Raw genomic sequence first — 20,440 nt, forward strand, 5'->3', positions numbered from 1 at the left:
CAGCATCATTTTATCACAGTATCATTTGATAAACCATTCGCAGGTACTCATTTTATTAGCTTTTAATCTCTCTGCCTCATGTCCTCCGTTACAATGTTATTTCCCCCATCACTTTTTAATGATGGCAAAAAGCATTATCTATAATTTCCATCATATCCTGCTGTGTTTTGTTAATTCTATTTAACAGGAATTGACCTCATCATTTCAGGATTGATTTATGTGTTTTTCATCGCCACTGTGCTTCTTTATTCCCTTATCCCTTTTGAAAGATAGCACTACAGCTGAAAATTGCACCTCAAATGGAGTATAGATTCATATCAGTGTCTGGCTGTCCAACTTGGGCGGTAATGTGTCAAAGAATCCTTCATCCAGTGTGTTTTGAAAACCTAGTTGAAGGCGTAATAAATCTACTATATGAAAACAGTATATTAGTGATATGAGTGATGTGAGTAAATCAGTCAATAAGTTTCATTTATCCATATCACAGACATCAGTTGTCTCCAACTGTGTGCGATCAAGATTCATGTGCTTCCACATTTACTGCACAGCAGCTGCATTTACTTATTAGTTCACCTTCAGCAAGTGAAAGGGAATGAAGCGATTAAATCAACAGATTGTACCAGTTGTAATACCCTGATACCTGAATACACACAGCTGTGGTTGTTTCATGAATAAAGACCACTGACTTCCATGTACAGTGACATCATTACTACAAGGCCAAGGTTACCGTGTCCATACAAGCTGACATGAACACACTGCTTTAGCCACACGCACATTTTAATTATTGTAGTGAATATTTCTTGTAGATAAAGGGCATAGTTATCAATGATAGGGGTGTAAAATGACATGTAGGTGTGAGGCTATTGGAAAACGTTATTGATGAAAAGAGAATCTGATGCTGAGGCTATGTGATTACAGGTATATTGAAGGTGAACAAACATAAAATACATAAATCCCAGCGAGTTGGAGCAGAGAAGCAATAATACATCAAATCTATGTTAAAAAAAAATATCTCAAATACAGATATAAATATATAAATATATAAATATATATATTATTATATAGATATAAATATATATATGTATTAAAATTTAAATGTTGTAAATTTAGATATACTAGTGCAGTGCCCGTTTGGGGCGTGGCTGTTTGGAGCGCATGCCTGTTCGAAGCGAGCCGATTGCTTGGCCCCCGTTTGGTCCCCGTTGTTGCGAACCGCTCATCGCTTTTTGACTCCAGGGAAGTGAGGAAGAGTTTGGTTGAAACATGCTTGACTCAGCCCGCCCCCCGCTGCTGTGTTCGTGTGCGACGGTGAGTGTGGGGTTGTCGGTTGCGTTATAGCTGTGAACGTAGCTTTGCAGCGTGCGTACAGTTTATTTGTCGGTGAATAAATGCTACAACTCCTCAGACCCAAGTCAAGCTCCCGTATCTTGCAACGCCGGCTCAGAATCACTTAAGGTGGGCTGTTAAGGTGGACCAGCTATTCTGCTTTAAGTGACAAGCCGCTCCTCTGAGTTTTCCTTAGCTTTTTAGCTATTTTTTAATATCTCTTTTAACCTTTAAACCGATAGCATTAATAAGTTAGAATTCCTAATGTCGGTTAACGTTTAACAGTTAATTATTAACATCCCTACCTGATCGAATCAGGTGAATTAATGTATAAACAGCTGAAATCAATAGCAGCTGTCTCTTTCAAACGTGCACCTTTTACAAAACCATGCATTCATCATTTAACAGCACAGTAAAATCTGAATGTGTCACAGTAAAAATAAAATTTGTGTGGCCTGACTGAAAGCAGTCATTCCAACAGGGCTCAGTAAAAGTAGAACGCTTTCATCTGAGAAATGATTAATCACATCACATAAGGCATCGGTCCACTATGTAATATATCTTGTCATATGACCTTTCGACTTTGTTGTAGAATGATAATTGCCTCTGCCTCATCTGCCTTGTAGGTTATGACACAGATGACATTTATTGACTAGACACCCTTGTACAAGTATTTTACAAGAAGTGTGCAAAAGGTAATATAATATATAGAGGTGAAACAGAGGCAGATGTTTTTATATATGGAGGACTTGTAGTATCCATGTTGGTGATGGAACCTGCTGTTAAAAACCTCATTAAAGCTTCTGTTTCTTTAAATAGGAAATTATGTATTCTAATAAAATCTCTGCCAAAGAGGAGGCGTGTGTGACAAAATGTGAATTGTTATGGTTGTGACAACTATGGCATCACATGTGAGAGCTACACGAGCACAAGGTGATTTTTAACTACTATACTATATAACACACTACAATATATTTCCTTTGTGACGAAACAGTTGCTTTTATCAAAATCAGCAAAGCTCCCTTGTCCCCATGTGCATTTGGGGAGGTAAATTCAAATGGACAACAGCAATAAAAATGCAAATTCTGACACAACGTTATCAGAGCATTTTGCGTCCTCTTATCTCTCCACTAATGTCCATTAGCATTTAAATCATTTATTTGTTGCATCCTCCAACCTAACTGGGATAAAAGTCCTCCCAGTGGTGTACCTGTCATCTCCAGTTGAGATCTCCTTCAAGTCTACAGTTGGCTTTCTGTGGTGCACCAAAAAACCTTTCACTCCTGTGATAGTCAAGTACAAGCTCTCCGTTGCATCCTCTGCCCCTTATTGAGCCTGAGAGAATTTGCCCTGTCAGAAACAATAACTTCCCTTTCAAGGCAGAGACAGTTTTATTTCTCACCATATCCATTGCACAAGGTGGTTGTTTCCATTTGCCTCCCCCGTGTTTCCTTTCATTCCAGCACTCATCTTAGACGGATCGAATCGTAGCGCCAGCAACGTCGGACTTTTCTAACATCCTCGCTAGCACCGATTGATTTTTTTTCCTGTCACCTTGTCCAACTGCGATACTCCTTTCTGTAAAAAGGAGCTCATACTGTAGGTTCAGGGAGGAACATAAAGACATTATCCCCCCCCAAATCAGATCATGAACACCAAATATACACCTAAACACACATTGACAAACTCCTACTTCATGAACCTATAGCTACTGCTGCTTCTATCTGCTGTCACTGACCACCATCATCTTAAGTTCACCACCCATGGATGGATTAATGATTACTGCCTCGGTAGGCCCATTCATTAAATGTTAAAGGTGCTTATTTCAAAATTCAGAGCATATCTAGTGTAGGGAAAGAAAGACAGAAAATTCTTAGTCGACTAACAATCACACAGTTTTGTCGACTAATCGAATAGTCGATTTAATCGACAGATCTGTAAAACTGAGTTTCTCTACAAAGAATCAGACAAAAGCACCACCTTGTGTTTACCAGAGATGTGCTCATAGGTTTCTTAGAACGAAGTTATTCAGCATGAAAAAAGCATAAAAACAACTAATCGACTAAAGAAATCTTAGTCGACTAAGACCAAAATGACCGATTGACTAAGAGAGGGCAGCCCTGATCTAGTGCCTCCTCATGGCTCTCAACATTAGGGGTGTAAGAAAATATAAAATATATTGAGTATCACAATATTATCGATTCTCAATTAATAGTTTACATGCAAAGATTAAAGCTAAACTATCAATACTATATTTCATTTGCAAAGAGATATGCCCTCTCAAGTAGTGCTACGATGTTGGATTTTACTGTGAAAAATGCAAATCTTGCTTACAGTATCACAATATATCACATTATATTTAATCATAACACCTATTATGTACGATAGTATCGTATCGCCAGATTCTTGTCGATACACATTCCTACGTAACATGATGACAGCTGCGCCGGTGGCTAGCAGCCAACGGTGCTAACAGTGCTTACAGTGAAAATAACATCAACAGTGCTGACTGAGCTAACAGTGTTAACCTGGGGGGAACCAGAGGGTGGCCGCTACGCTACCGCGACAACGCCGTCGGTCGCAGAGTGGCGGCCGTGAGCTAGCCAGTGTAGCACGCTCACATGCACTAAAAGGCATGCACGCGCGGCCGACCAAACTAAGCACAGAGAAGCTCAACACACACAGAGGGAGAGTGACTTCATTCTCTGCTCAGGTAGACATTATTCTTCTATATCTTTACATTACAAACAGTTGTTTTCTGCTTTATTAATGCTCTGGATATTGTAACGAGAACCTTTAAATGTGTATCTGTGTGAGCGTAGGGACAGTCTGTGCCTAAAACTTGTTCAGATTTGTTCCAGAGTATCACATGCGCAGAGCCACACCGCCAAACTAAAATGCGCATTGCTGCAATAAATGATTAAAACGTCGACGTGAGCGTCCTGACTGAATTTGTGTAAAGGAGGGTAAGAAGATAAAAATGTAAAATGTCCTGGAAGCCATGCTAACTCTTCAAGATGAGTTAAACTTTTTGTGGAGATAATCTCAAAGTGATAATGTCCTCTTCCTAGATGTGTCAGATAGTCTATCGGAGTCAAACAAACATCCAGCAAAGGGAACGGCTGCTCGGCTGTTCACGGCCTGTCAATCACAACAGTGAGGCAGGTTGACCTGTCAGTCAGAAGCACGGTTCTGCAGTACGGCATAATTGAATTAGCTCCAGTCACTTTCTGAAGGTTAATTGGTGGGGAAACCTTGGTTCAGCATGGCGAGGAAATTGACAAAGATAAGGAGAGCGTGTCTTATCGCAGATTTTGTCAGCATATGTGAGCTTTTATCAATTCTCTAAGATATTAATAAAAACATGAAGAAGTTGACACCCAGCGATCCTGTTAAATCCACCTGAGTAGTGAGTTTTCCATAACTTCCTGTCGCGCTCAGGGCTGCACAGTAGCTCCCACTTTAAGACGTGTCATGAGTCAGCAGCTAGAGACTTTGCTGGCAGATGCTTTGGCTTGGAGGCCAAAATAACGTGCCGAGCTGATGGTCAGTTGATGGCCTGGAAAATTGCATTTAAACCTTCAGGTGTTATTCCAAGTTGTGTCTCACTCTCAAATGTACAGAATTAAATTAAACTTTGCTCCTGTCCCTTTGATAAATGCTCTCTATGGCCCAGTTGCCTTTTTCCCTGTTCAGTATGCATTCTGTGGAGCTGAACTATGGTTTTTATTACAGAGTACAGTACAGTGCAGAGATCATTTTAAAGAAAGAACTGTGAAAGGTTGAGCAGGATGCACTCCTCTGCTTCCTTGTTTTCTGCTAAATTGTGCCGGGCTGCGTTAATTGTCCTGCAGGGTTTCACTGATACATCTGTCTCCATCAGTGCGGTGTGATTCCACGCCACTCTCCATGGCTTATCATCTTTATAAGAGGTGTCACCCAAAGTAGAGCTTTTAGTTTGTAATGAGATTTTTTGCTCTCATCTAAGCTTGACTTATACTGGGTCATGAGCCTGCTGAAGGACTCTTGATACACTGAAGAACAATAGAGTGAGATATTGGGAATTTACAAGAGATGGCAGGGCAGTAAGTCATTTAAAGTTTTACAAAGTATGACACCGGTGTAGAATACCAAGTAGTACGTGGGCTGACAGTAACTTTCCAATAGACCGGTTTCAAATTCAGCATGCCTGCTCATATCTGTATCAGCCCAACCTTTGCACTCAAGGCCTTAATTATCCAAAAAGGATCTGACTGTTATTTGACATTTAGCACTAATGTATCATCAGCATTAATTGAGATCAACTCACACTTCAGCAATACTTATTACTCTGACGCTTATTTGCAGCTAATTAGCAGGGACCAGAACTACTTGGCAGCAAGAAATTGATATTTGTCCTTTAAATATCTCGGCAAAACTTCAAGAAATCTAGGATGTTTGATTACTGGAGAAAAATGTTAGATATGTTTTATCAACAATTATAGTTTCTCTTCCTTTTAAATTGCAACACATGAGGTGTTCGCATATTAAACCGCTGAGATGACTAATGACTTACAGCTTCCGAAGTCTGTTCAGTTTACCAAGTACTGCTGTAAGGTTGTAATATTTTAATACTGTAAATAAACCAGCCTGTCGACCGATTGTTTATATACAGGAGCTAGCAAGACTCCATTGCAGTGGGCAAGTTTCCAACTTAAGCAAACCACAGACTTTATATAAGAAATGCATGTAGTCACCGTGACATCATCCATTGGTTTGTGGATTACCATTTTGAAGCCTCGAGTTTGGCATTTTGTTTTTTTGCAGATGACATCTTGGTTATTTGCAACCAGAAGTGACACAAGAGGGTAAAGCTAAGTACAACCGAACGCTGAATAAGACATTTTTAGGCGACCATAAAGGTTATGAACTTTTCATGAACTGAAAACACACTGAAAGAGTTAAAGTTATGAGATGAAAACACGGACAACTCCCAGACCAGACAACGCCATGGTAGCAACCAGTCAATCACAAGGTAGCCACGCCCTAAATCATACCCTGCTTTATGGTCTATTTGACTCTAAATGGAACCATAATTTACTAAATGAACATCATGCTGTATTGAAGAAGACTTGAAACTAGCGAATGAGACCACAAACTCATGTTTACAATGTTTACTGAGGTAATAAATCCAGTGAGAAGTAGGCTCATTTTCTCATAGACTTCAATACAATCAGACTACTTTTAGCAACCAGAGGAGTCGCCCCCTGCTGGCTATTAGAAAGAATGCAGGTTTAAGGCACTTCCACGTTGGCTTCACTTTTCAGACCCTGGTGTTGCCCACTGGACCAAACACGTAATTTTTCTACAGCAAACTTCAACACAACATCAAAACAGTTTTAAATGTTCTTAAAAAATAAGTTGTGATGAGATAATACACACTACAAAAACTGTTACAACAGGAAAAGGCAGAGACAGGACATAATCATTTAGTAGTGTTGGTTCAGCTGGCAAATTGGGTAAATAAGCAACTGTTCAGCTTGTTTCCGCTTCCCCCAAGTGGCCAAAAAATCATTCAATGCCGGTTTCAATGTGAAATTTCATGTGAAATTTTATGAAATGTTCTCACTTTATTGTGGGGAATCAGGCAAACGCAGTTAAATCGGACATTTCCAAGGAAATGTGTGTTTTCAAATGTTCTCAAATCACCTACAGTGTATTGTGTAACTCCAAATAGAGTACCTTATCACTACATGTATTACTTTATTTCAGCCTCGAGAGGTCATATTGAGATAAATACTGCGCTGAAAGTTGTTTTATACGAGGAAGCAACTCCAATTGTCATGCAGGAATAAAAGTCTTTGTCTGGAAAACTAATGAATTCAGTGCATCAAGGCAGCACACAATACTTCTCACTACTTAGGTTTTATTAACTAAAAACTCCCATTTGCTGAGATCCTGTCTACTGAAAAAGACACTTCCAGTCCAACAAGTATATCACTGAAGCCATATAAAGTGCTCAAATTTTAGCAAACAGTACTCAATGAAGACAGGACCATCCATTATTTTCCAGGCAATATTCCCAGAGTAATTAATGTATGAGTTAATATCCTCTGATATAACCCAAGCATATGTGCCCTCGTTCTCCTTCCCTCCGAAGCAATTCAGTACCTCAATGAGCACAATGTTTTCCTTCCCCAAGAGAAATAATTCCATTTAAACTCAATTGATTCTCCACTTCTGGTTTCCAATCTTTACTTTTTTTTCCATTCTTCTCAGCAGGAAGATTAGTCATTGGTATGGATGAGGAGGGTCCTCAGAGATTGAGGCACCTTCACCAAATCACCATCACAAAGAACAAGATAGGAAGCACCCGGAGAAACAAGAAAAAGCAGGGCTTCAAACTGTAAAAACAGATCCTTTGATATCAGGCTTTTGTAGACACTTGGAGATAGAACAGAAAAATATTCATTTAGTATTCACGGTGAAATTGTTTGGACAGACGCATTGAAAAACAAGGGGAACTGAGAAGCAGAGATAGAGAGGGTGTTGATGTGCAGTCTGGTTGGTTTGCATACAATACACGACTGTTTGCGGGGAGAGAGGCGAAGTAGTTTCAAGATCGTTTTTCTCAATGTGGTGTTCTGGAGCCTCTGTCAAAGTTTGCCTTGAAGCACTGGCTCTTGTGGTGGAGCAGAATGACTCTTCTGCTTCAAGTTTAAAGACTCCAGCCAGACACAGAGAGCCACTGCAGCTGAACGATTCCCCTTAAATTACGATCCAACCTGTCACTACCACAACACCTACTTCAACCCTCTCCTTTAAGGCCAATCTCAGCATTCCAACTCTTGTGATTTTTCCACTGGGCGAAAAAAAGTCAGATTCTTTGCTCAAATTTAGTTGCTTAACATGCTGCCGTTATATAAAAGATAGACCTCTATTTCTTCACATCTACAGCTGCCTTTGTGATGTTTTGAAGCCTTTTTTTTCATAAAAAAAAGAACCAATGATTTACTGAGTGGAAGTGAAGTATGAACAGGCCCTGAGCAACTGGAACAGAAATTTACAAGGCAGTGTTTGAATCATTCTTCAAGAGCAGGGTTTCAATAGGTTATCCACAGACGAGGAAAAGAAAAAGAAAAGCCTTCATTACGCAGCGCATAAAGCCTAAATGGAAAAGAGACTGTGGAATGGCTGCCTGTGTCTGATAGGGGAATATACTCAGCTCTGATGCCTTGGGTGTTCTGGCCTGCTGCACTCAGGGCTAGCACTGGACCATACAGATTGGTGCCATTATGGAAAGTGGGTCTGTGGTGGCAAATAGACCTAAGCTCTCATAAGGCAACATACCCTGTTGGGTGCCTTAGGCTCGTTTGAAGATCTGCATATACAATATGATGTGATTTGCATGAAACCAAAGCACTAAAAAATGTATTTTATTGTAGTTGGTTGCTTTGTTTGTCCCCTAACAACTCAACACTGCAGGCGTTGTTTTTGTTGGCATATGCTGTGGATTCACTGGGACACGAGTGCAAAACCTGCACGCTAAAGCTACAGTATCACCTATTATTGTACAGCGTGCTTGTGTGTGTGTGTGTTTGTGTTTACCCTAACACAGGGCACTTGCCTGGCTGTAATTTATGCATGGCTTTCAGTGGTGACTGGTGAGGCAGTGAATCAGTCGGTGGCTCACTAGAGTGAGTCACTGTGGACAAACACAACACAGCCAATGCATTGTAAATGAGAGGAGACTTCTCAGGTTTAACTTAAACTTCCATTTAGCCTCTGAAGGATCTTGCACCGGTGCCACGCTGTGAGCGGGCGGAGATCGGGTCAGATGAGCTCAGTCTCTGCCAAGCGGTATTTGCAGTAAAGGTCAGAGACTGGGGAATAATAACAAGGCACCGTTTTTCTTTAAGAGCTCTTTTGCCGTGCCAGATATTCTGCAGAGCTGTATTTTTTCATATTCATTTCATGGAACATTTGATTTGGAAGCTCTTTCCTCCCAGGGGCTTTGAGAGTGTTCTTTTCTTCAATGCTCCTCCGCCGCTGCTCTTTTTGTCGTCATGAAGGTGGTTTTGTAATGGCAGCCTTTGGCGTTCTGTTTGCAGTGTCCTCCACCACAGCTTTTATTTCTCCTCTTTATCTGCACTTGAATACCTGACCAGTGCTTTTACTTCATCATCTCAGCCCGATTGCATAACATGTGTTAGCATTGTGTGAACCGAGGAGAATTGCAATTAAAAAAGGTTTCTGTGGACCAAAATCGCCCTTTATTTGTTATTTAAAATGCTGTCTTTTATGTGTCTTTGAATGCAACTTGCACTTAGCTAGCTTTAGTAGCACAGGACTAAAATTCAGTGACAGGGTCTTCCTCAGTTGTGTAACTTTGTCACACTCATATTGCCGATAAAATATTCATGCTGACTGCCACTAAGCAACATATCAGGGTTTATTCAATACATACAGCAGCACATAGAAAAGCAGCTTGCTGTGTTATGCATTCATTTACCACATTTGGTATAGAGTGGGAATTGGAAGGCAGAAAGAGTGAATTGGCAATGAAGATATACCAGCTTCCCCATTTACAACAAATGTGTGGAATATACATAACAAATAGGCTGAACTCTGAGTTATAGATTCACATATAATCTCACCCTCCAGGCCAACCCAAATCTATGTGACACATGCAACGTTATCAGCGTTCCAATATCAGTTTATCAGCATACAGCACAGTGTTTACTGTTGGAGATGATTCAGCGCTGGAATGCTCATTTCCCCAAAAGCAGATTTAAAATCATTCTTTTATTATTAGTTATTGTTATTTTGTTAAAATTCTTATGTAATTTTAATGTAAAATGAAGCATGCAGTTCTTATGATTGTAGGTTTTTGTAAAATTGTGTGTTAGGGTTTGTTTGGGAATGTAAAATGTGGAAACCACATGGATTTATTATTGGTGGTGGTACAGTGGCTCAGTGGTTAGCAGTGTTGCCTCATTGCAAGATGATCTTGGGATTGAACCCTACTGTAATTAATTGTACAGAAAAAAACACAAAACACACACCAACCACAGCTCAGTATCCCCAGGGATCATATACATTCAGACTAGGGCTGTCAATTGATTAAAAAAATGTAATCGCAATTAATCGCATGATTGGCCATAGCTAATAATGATTCATATCAAATGAATCACACATTTTGTATCTGTTCAAAATGTACCTTAAAGGGAGATTTGTCAAGTATTTAATACTCTTATCAACATGGGAGTGGGCAAATATGCATGCTTTATGCAAATGTATGTATATGTTTAATATTGGAAATCAATTAACAACACAAAACAATGACAAATATTGACCCTCGCAGGTACTGCATTTAGCACAAACAATATGCTCAAATCATAACATGGCAAACTCAAGCCCAACAGGCAACAACAGCTGTCAGTGTGTCCCTTTGAAAATGGCCATGCCAGTTTTTCCTCACCCAAATTTAGCGTACTTTTGGAGCGATATTTAGCCTCCTTGCATCAAGCTATTATGACATGTACCAATGGATTGCTTAGGTTTTCTAGTTTCATATGATTCCAGTATCTTCACTCTAGCTTTAAAACTGGGCCCGCTACAACCTAACAATCACAAGTTGCGTTAATGTATTATAGTAGCGTTAAAACGAATTTGCGTTAACGCGTTATTATCACATTAACTTTGACAGTCCTAATTCTGACTAGATTCAGCACCTCAAGACACTGGCCTCAGAACTGGTGCTGGTCCCCAGTCCATACCCATCCTATTTAGCGTCAAGCAAAGAAAACAAATTAGTGTTTCAGTGCAGACACTTGCATCCCCGACATGATGTAGGATGAGGAAAACCGAAACACTCGTGTGATTGTAATGTGATAAACCAACCTCAATAAAAGGTCAAAAGACAGTGGGAATGGCCTTTAGGTCCACAATGGCAGGAGGGGTTTTCAACTTGAAGAATATTCTCTCTGCCATAAACTGTCACATTTATTCTATTCTAACAGCGATTGTCCCTGTTGTGAAGAGCCACGTCCTCTTACACACAAAAGCACATTCTCACCACAAGTCCCCCCCCCCCCCCATGAGGTGACTCATTTTGGCCTGAGTCAGAGGCACAACTGGTGAACTATAAGAGAAGAATAGATTATATCTCTGGGTTGATGCGCTCATTTCCAGTGCATTTTGATTACATTACATTACATTAGTATGCTCATTATTTACAAATTAAGGCTGGACCACACTAAAAGATTTTTCAAATATTAACAGATTTTCAAAATGTGAGGGACCCCACACATAACGACATGTTATGTTACATTTAACAGTTTCATTCCGATAGTGTGTGGTGAGCAACGATTTGGCCAAAACAGCACAACACACACTTACAGATTCCATTCATGAACAACAAGAGTCCCGACTCAAAAAACAGAAATCTTATGTGATTTTAGTGTAAACAAACATGGAGGACGACGGGCAGGAAGAAGTAGTGATGTTAGTTTTTGTACTACTTTGTACTGAAAATTCAGGAAGAAAAAAAGAAAAATAATGGATGAAGTCATGGAGACACATTAAATAAACACTCTTGTTGTTGCCACTAACTACTAAGGTGGTCCTCCACTTCTGAGTCTATCTTACTACTACTTTGGGCTTTGCGTTTTGCATTAGCTCATGCATTAGACGCGGCCGCCATGACGGCTTGTCCTTCCGTTTCAGTCAGCTTGGTTCCCAATTGGCTATCGTCCTTCCCCACGTGACGGCGTCATCAGCTGTCCTCGGGGTTCCCTACACATAACAGGATATCAGATCATAAATATGTGCGGTCAAGATGGACTTCTGAGCTGATCGGACCATACACCAAAGGAATATCTGGAAAGATAATCTTTAGAGCCATCAAAACATCGGGGCTTTGCTGACCATTGTCAGGAAGTGGGAATCGGGCCCAAAATCGTCTTGATTCTCGTGTAGTGTGTGCTCCGCATTAGTGGTTAATACCATTGTAAACACTAATCTTAAATATCTCTGCGGTTGCCCAACAGTAGTCTCTGTGAAACTAAACTAACTACTACAGCAAATAGTGTTCTCTTTGATCTGCTTCTGGAGTGTAAACATCCTCTTGCTGTATTTTAGAAATCGATCGACAAATTGCTTCAAAAGACACATTATTATTTCTGATTGCAGTCTTTCAAGCACTTCTGCATACCTGAGCAGCAGGCAGAAGGCTCTAATATTGAGTGATTTGGTTATATAAAACAGTAAGGTTGTGCTCTGAATCCATCTATTGACAGAAGTATAATCTCCATACTTTATGGACTCCATACTGGGGTAGCTGTAGCTCAGTGGGTAAAGTGGGTCGTCCTTAACTACAAGGTTGGCGATTCGCTCTATAGCAGCTCTCTGCTGCTAATGCTTAGGATGGATTTAATGCAGTGGTCAAATTTCAAGTATGTACCTGTATGTATATGGCGAGTCTAATAAAGTTTAACTCTATGTAACTTGAAAGACGAAATAGCACATCAATGCCTTTACAAATTAAAAGTTGAACACATAAACAACCAGAAAGGTGCATTCAGTAGAGTGCAGATCTCCGCCAGGTGTGTCTGCAACGACCACTGTAGTGTTTGATTGACTGAATACGACCCACAATTGGCTAACGTCCAAACTGCAAGTGTATCTGGCGTGTTATTCACTCGTACGTCTCACACAACAACAGTACGCTCTCATTTTAATGTATGCAGATGTCTGCACTGGCTCTGTGCAGGCATGGGTCTCAGCTCCGTCTCATGGGCGTAACCGTGACCTGAGGCGTTTATTTAGGCTTCAAGACCACTGAGCAAACTGTTTTCCCCCACTGTGTCTCTGTCCACAGAGCAGTGGCTGAGAGGTTCTCAGCTGTGTGTGTGCTGGTAGTTCCGTTAGCTGTTCGCTGTTCGCCAAACATCGTCCAAAACAATAACAGGGAGCAAACTGTTTCCCCCCACTGTGTTTCTGGGAGCAGAGTCGTAGCTCAGAGGAGGCGATGCACTCAGCTATGTGATCACATGCGGCCCCTACCGGCCGGGGGCTGGTTAATAGTAGTGAGTCAGCAGTATCAAACAGGAAATAAAAGGTGTTTTGAGAAAGTGTGAGCCACTGCAACCACGAGAGGTCCTTGAGCATGTAGCGATAAATGAGCACACAAAATAGTATGCAGTTTGGTGCAGCGGTATGCGAGATTAGCCGTGGACAGACACAGGGATGCACACACTCATGCACATATCGGATATCAGTCGCGACCGATATCACAATCCTCCTGGCGGAGATAATAGACACACCCTTATGAGTCTGATACACTCAGGGTTTTTTATTGCTATGTCCAGTCTGGTATGACCAGTAGCTACGGTGGCTAATGTTTGCTAATGTTAGAAAACTTTTGATAGAGATTCCTGTGCAACTGATATTAAAGAGTCTGCAAGACTTGCTGACCTTATGACTCTTCTCTACTTGTGTTATTGTTACCGTACACTTTAGTAGCATTTACCATGAGTGGATTAACTGGTATTATCTTATTGTATGACACTGCACAAACAGTAAAACCCGATGAAATATTCAAAAAGCAAGTGTTATGGATGTCATATGCTGTATCGTGTATTTGAGAAGCAAGATTAATGAGAGGTATCAAAAAAAAGAAAATATGATTTGGGGATTTTTTTTTCTGCAGTGGCCTCCACAGATTAGAGAGCAAGAGCCTGTTGCTCCCATTTTAACAACCATGGCTCGTCTCCCTTTGCAAAGATTTTAATTTAATTTAATATGATCCAGTAATCACACCTTGTGCACAATTCCCCTCTTTTCTCTTGTAGAATCAGTGCTCAAAAGGATTTGAATTTATGCATGAAGGTTTTCAGAGGAAAATCCTTAATACATTGATCCAAAGTGTCATTTTGTGTGGTGTTTTATAATTGATTTATTGCAGCTTCTTAACATTGGCCTCAGTGGTGTCTGACAGTCCTCAGGTTAATGGTGTGAAAACAGGGACCCTGCTTTCCCCAACCTGTCAAGTGGTAATTGGCCAACAGTTCTCTTAAATTGCAGTCTGCCACAGGGACTGCAAACACCTCTTAAATTGTGTACAAAATAATTGGTGGGGCATGAACAAGAAGAGCATGCAGTAAACATGAATCCTGGGCTTTGAATGTAACATTTCAATACCAACATATGCAATATAAGTATCCTGATAAAATGTAATTAATGTCAACTATGTGCTCTTGTCTTTTGCAGGTTATTCCTCCGTGTACATGAGAGAGACACAGAAAGGAAGACAGTGGCAGAAACAATAAGATGAGACCGTTTAATGATGGTAACCTCTAAGGAGAAAAGCACAAGCCAACCTGAGGCGGTGAAATCTCTTTTAAGCATCACCACACGTTCGCTGCAGGCATACCTCAATGAAAGGGACTCAGTGTAAGGGCAGATTTTCAACATTTTTCTGATTGGTACATGGGGACACTACCTTCCATCAATGTGGAGGAGACAAATAAAAGGATTGTGTTTGGCCCGGAGAACAGTTGAACATCCAGCTGATTTTCCAACAGGATCGTCTCAGCTGCACTGAAACCACAGCGGTATCACCCTCCTCTCATTTTTTTGGCCCTGCACATGACTTTCAGAGAAGCACCCATGGCCTGCAGCTCAGGCATGGTGATGAGTGCCTTGTTTTGGTCTGTAGCCATTGTATATTTGACTCATATTGGCAGAGTCAGTGGAGACTGCTGGTTGATTGAGGGTGAAAAGGGCTTTGTATGGCTTGCAATTTGTAGCCAAAACCAACCACCTTATGAGGCCATCCCACAGCATATCAACAGCACCATTGTGGACCTTCGTCTGAATGAAAACAAAATCAAAAGCATCCAGTATTCTGCCCTTAGTCGCTTTGCCAACTTGACCTACCTGAACCTGACAAAGAATGAAATCTCCTACATAGAGGATGGGGCCTTTTCTGCTCAGTTTAACTTACAAGTCCTTCAAATGGGCTTCAACAAGTTGCGGAACCTGACAGAGGGGATCCTAAGGGGTTTAGGAAAGCTGCAGTACCTCTACCTCCAGGCAAACCTGATTGAGACTGTGACACCCAATGCCTTTTGGGAATGCCCCAATATTGAGAACATTGACCTCTCCATGAACCGCATCCAGCAGTTAGACGGGTCCACGTTTACCAGTTTGACCAAACTGACCACCTGCGAGCTGTACACCAACCCTTTCAACTGCTCGTGTGAATTACTTGGTTTTGTCAAATGGCTCTCAGTTTTCCCCAACAGGACGAATGAGCGAATGGTCTGCGACTCCCCACCCGGCGTCTCTGGTTATAGTTTATTGAGCCAGAATCCAAACAATCCAACATATCGAAATGCGCTTCACATGCTCACCACTGTGTGTACTGATGACTACGTGACACCATTTATTCCTATGCCCACTGAGCCCAATACACCCCCACCGGACTCGACACTCTGTGGGCTGGAAGATTGTCCCTCAGGCACAGAACCAGAAGACATTACCATCAGTACAACCTACAATGACGTGGAAGTAAACCCTCAGATGAAACTGAAGCAAGTATCAAATACAGGCGCCACCATCACGGTTCAGATTCCTCTCCCCTACAAGAAGATGTACATCCTGGTCCTGTACAACAACAGCTTTTTCACAGATATTCAAAACCTGAAAGTTATTGAGGAGGACATTGAACTAAAAACCCTCAAACCCCACACTAACTACACATACTGTGTCGCTTCGATACGTAATTCTCTTAGACACAACCACACTTGTCTGACAATCACTACTGGCCCTTGGAATGGAAAGGATAGAGCTGTCAACAATGCAACTGCTACTCACTACATCATGACAATTTTGGGCTGCCTCTTTAGCATGGTCATTTTTCTGGGTGTGGTCTACTATTGCTTGCGAAGAAAGCGCCAGCAAGATGAAAAGCACAAAAAAGCAGGTAGCCTGAAGAAAAATATAATAGAACTCAAATACGGACAAGAGCTGGAGGGAGCGACTATTTCTCGGATGTCGCAGAAGCAGTTGTTGGCCGGGGAGAGCATGGCACGTATGCCATACTTACCATCTGCAGCTGAAATGGAGCAGTACAAATTTCAAGAGATAAGTGATACTCCTAAAATGATGAAAGGGAATTACATGGAGGTGCGAAGCGTGGACCACCATGAACGCAGGGAGTGTGACATGGGAATGGCTGGGAATAGCCAAGGGTCGGTGGCAGAGATTTCCACCATTGCAAAAGAGGTGGATAAAGTCAATCAGATAATTAACAACTGTATAGACGCTCTAAAGTCAGAATCCACCTCTTTTCAAGGGAAATCTGGAGCAGTGTCCACTGCAGAGCCCCAGCTTGTACTAATATCAGAACACCCACAGAGTAAATCTGGCCTTCTGTCCCCAGGGTATACAGACAGCTATCACCACTCTCTGCAGAGGCATCGGACCTCTGATGTCTCGCCAAAGAGGCCCAGCACTGCCACTGGAGGGCCAATGCGAAGCCCCAGGCCTTATCGCTCGGAATCCAAGTACATAGAGAAAACCTCCCCAACAGGAGAGACCCTCCTCACTGTAACACCCGCTGCCGCCATCCTGAGGGCTGAGGCGGAGAAGATGCGTCAGTACAGTGACCACCGGCACTCGTATCCCGACGCTCACATAGAGGAGCTGGAAGGACCCGACAGCCACAAGTTGTTGGAGCCTCTCAGTCACTCCCGCTCCAGAGACTTAGCATATTCCCAGCTGTCATCTCAGTATCACAATCTAAGCTACTCCTCCAGTCCCGAATACTACTGCAAACCTTCACACAGCATCTGGGAGCGGTTCAAACTCCACCGGAAGCGGCACAAAGATGAGGAGTACATGGCTGCGGGCCATGCTCTGCGTAAGAAAGTCCAGTTTGCAAAGGATGAGGACCTGCATGATATTTTAGACTACTGGAAAGGTGTATCATCCCAACAGAAATCATAACCTCTTTAGGTGTTTTTAAAATGGACCACACATTGCAGAAATGACACAAGAACCTCATCTGACAATTGAATCAATGGATACTTCCATATTATAATCAACTACTCACTCACCTGTATCACATCTCTTTTGACTGTGAGGAAAATGGGGTAAAAAGTCTTTAAATTTGTCATATTATGTAAAGCATTCATCGGGAAAACTTTTATCTATTAAAGAGAAAATATATTGCAAATTAATAATATATATGTTACAATGGATTATAGGTTTTTGGGTATCGCATGGCCAAGTCCTGTGACAGTGGATTTGCTGTTGTGTAATATGAAACTACTATATGAAGATATGTCTACTGAAACCTCAATATTTTGTTGAGGAATTATCTGGACCCTTCATTCAAAAAGAACTTTTTTTTCTTCCCTCCCTGCATATATTTAATTAAACGAAACTATGTACAGATATGGGTATCTATATTTGCAATGTTTGCTGTGTAAATGGATAAGTATTAGTGGATGAATCAGGTTTATCAAATGGAGCGCTGTTCATTGGGAATAACTCGTTGCTGAAGAACGGCCACTTTAAACCTTTTTGTCATTTTAACCGTCACCGCCTGTTTGTTTTTTTAATTCTTTTCTTTTTTAAAAGCTTTTACATGCATTTAAAATATACAGCTGGATTCAGTTTTAATGTCCCCTTTATCACACAATGCAGTATTCACTGCATGGAATCTGATAGACTTCATGCAGACAAGATGCAGTATACGCCATGCTGTAATGAAAGTCTCAATCATCAGTTTCATGAACCATCATTTGTATCTTTAGTACCAAAGTAGAAAAAGCTGAAATGTTTACAATATTTCTGCACGGTCTGGGAATCGTTAGAACATACAGCAGTAGGTCCATGTTGACTTTCTTTCCTTTTTTTATTGTATCAGTTACGAAGTGAAGACATTGGGAAACAATGATATCCACATACAGGATATGGTATTGAAAGCCTACTCTTAATCACTAACATTTTAAAGGGAAGGCAGCTGTACTTTGTCACCTGTTGTTTAGGTAGAGACAGCTTCCTCCCTGCAGGAGAGCCCGATGGATGAATGTAACAGATACATATTCTGATCTGTCTATGGCAGCTTTTATGTAAGGAAATATTTATTTACTGCTATTAACGACTGTGTTTTTTCCTTTGCTTCAATATTTCTTCCAGTGTATTATATTGCATAATGTCTGATCCGATAAATGCAGGAAAGTAGTTTGTTGTTCGGATGGGCCTTGTTGCTTGCCGAGAGGTTTCATTTTCTTTTTAACTGCTAGGCTGTTCAATCTTTTTGTATATTATGAAAGCTACGTACCAGACGAATATCAACGTGCTAGAGTAAAATTTGAGAATGTGAAACTGAATCCTCTGACTTACTGGCTGTGAATTTGTATATCATGAAATTTTTTGAGTAAATATTAACGCTTTTTTCTTTGTAAGATGTTTACATAACATATTCCAAACAGGCTCATGATGATTCGTTGCATATTCATGGATGATCAATAAATTTGTATTTCAACCACAGATTGTATATAACAAGTGGACATAGTCACTGTGACGTCACCCATTCGTTTGTGAACTGCCGTTTTGAAGCCCCGATTTTGGCATTTTGCAACCAGAAGTGACACAAGAGGGTGGAGCTAAGTACACCCGTACGCTGAACTAGTGCTGTGTATTGGCAAGAAACTGGTGATAGGACAAGTATAATCATACAGATTCAATATATTGTGATATATTGCGATACTGTAAGCAAAATCTAATTTTAGGAAAACTGTAACACATAACATATAACATACATATAACATTGCGATACTTAATTTTTTTCGAATTTTTCATACACCCCTTCGTTGAACGAGACATTTTAGGCGACCAAAATGTTAATATTAACTTTCATGAACTGAAAACACACTGTGAAAGGGTTAAAGTTCTAAGAGGAAAACACGGACAACTCCTAGACCGGAAAACGCTGTGGTAGCAACCTGTCAATCACAAGGTAGCCACGCCCTAAAGCATACGCTGTTTTATGGTCTATTTGACTCTAAACGGGACCATAATTTACTAAATGAACTTTATGCTGTATTGAAGAATAATTGAAACTAGAGATTGAGACCATAAACTCATGTTTACAATGTTTACTGAGGTAATAAATCAAGTGAGAAGTAGGCTCATTTTCTCATAGACTTCTATACAATCAGACTTCTTTTTGCAACCAGAGGAGTCGCCCCCTGCTGGCTATTAGAAAGAATGCAAGTTTAAGACACTTCAGCATTGGCTTCACTTTTCAGACCTAGAGGTAGCCTACTGGTTTCAACTCTCCCACTCATTTGGAGAATCGTAATAATGCAATTCTAAAAGTATTGTCAATGTAGGACAAGGGTTTATTAAAAAGCAGAGAACAGATATTTGAGGTTAAGCCGTTAAGCCTCACATCAGCCATAAGAACATCAGCCCTTTGCGTGGAAATAAATATTAAACACTTCAATATCCATGAATGAAAAGCAGGTGCTGTGTGTTGAGGTGAGACCACAGTCTGCAATCTGATAGCAGAGCTGACTTGAGGGCAGTAATTTATTCGGTGACATATATATTTTTTTTCATCAATTCTTTTTTGTTCCATTAGACACTGAGTATGTATGTATGACTGCAGGCATTAGTTAGCCCATTTGTGTTTTTTTCTGTGTCATAATGTCGCATCCATTTCATGTAAGTGTGTCATGACGCTGATATTACTCATTGATGTGAAATGAAGCATTCATGAGCCTGATGTGAATGTGTTATGTAAGCACCTTATAAAGTGTTAACTTGGTTGTCTGACTTAATATTTCAACCGCCTTAAGATTTTGGGATATGTGTACAAGTGTAAATTTCCTTTTGTTTCATTTCAATGTTGATACTGTTGACAAGTCTCCATTTGTTGTTATTTTTTATAAAAGCATTTCAGTATCTTCTGAGAGCTGTCAGGTTTCTAGTTCATTTAGCTATTTAGCAACATGTTTTTTATACTGCATATTGTAGCACTTCTGTGTCTAATAAGAGTGTTGATAAAACCTTTAGAAAGATCAACAGTTGTTGTTCAAGTGCATCAAAACAAACA

General features: G+C 40.6%; 1 protein-coding gene across 1 annotated transcript in view; it reads left to right on the forward strand.

Moving 5' to 3' along the window:
- elfn1a (extracellular leucine-rich repeat and fibronectin type III domain containing 1a) overlaps positions 1-18,952 on the forward strand; it is an 84,397-nt gene extending 65,445 nt beyond the window's left edge. Inside the window, exon 3 of the mRNA XM_037792854.1 lies at positions 14,578-18,952. Within this exon, the coding sequence (XP_037648782.1) occupies positions 14,956-17,319 (2,364 nt within the window). The 5' untranslated portion in view covers positions 14,578-14,955 and the 3' untranslated portion in view covers positions 17,320-18,952. The remainder of the gene's footprint in view (positions 1-14,577) is intronic.
- The last annotated feature ends 1,488 nt before the right edge of the window (positions 18,953-20,440 follow it).

This window comes from Sebastes umbrosus, chromosome 14, assembly GCF_015220745.1.
Source record: "Sebastes umbrosus isolate fSebUmb1 chromosome 14, fSebUmb1.pri, whole genome shotgun sequence".
Classification (NCBI taxonomy): Eukaryota; Metazoa; Chordata; class Actinopteri; order Perciformes; family Sebastidae; genus Sebastes; species Sebastes umbrosus.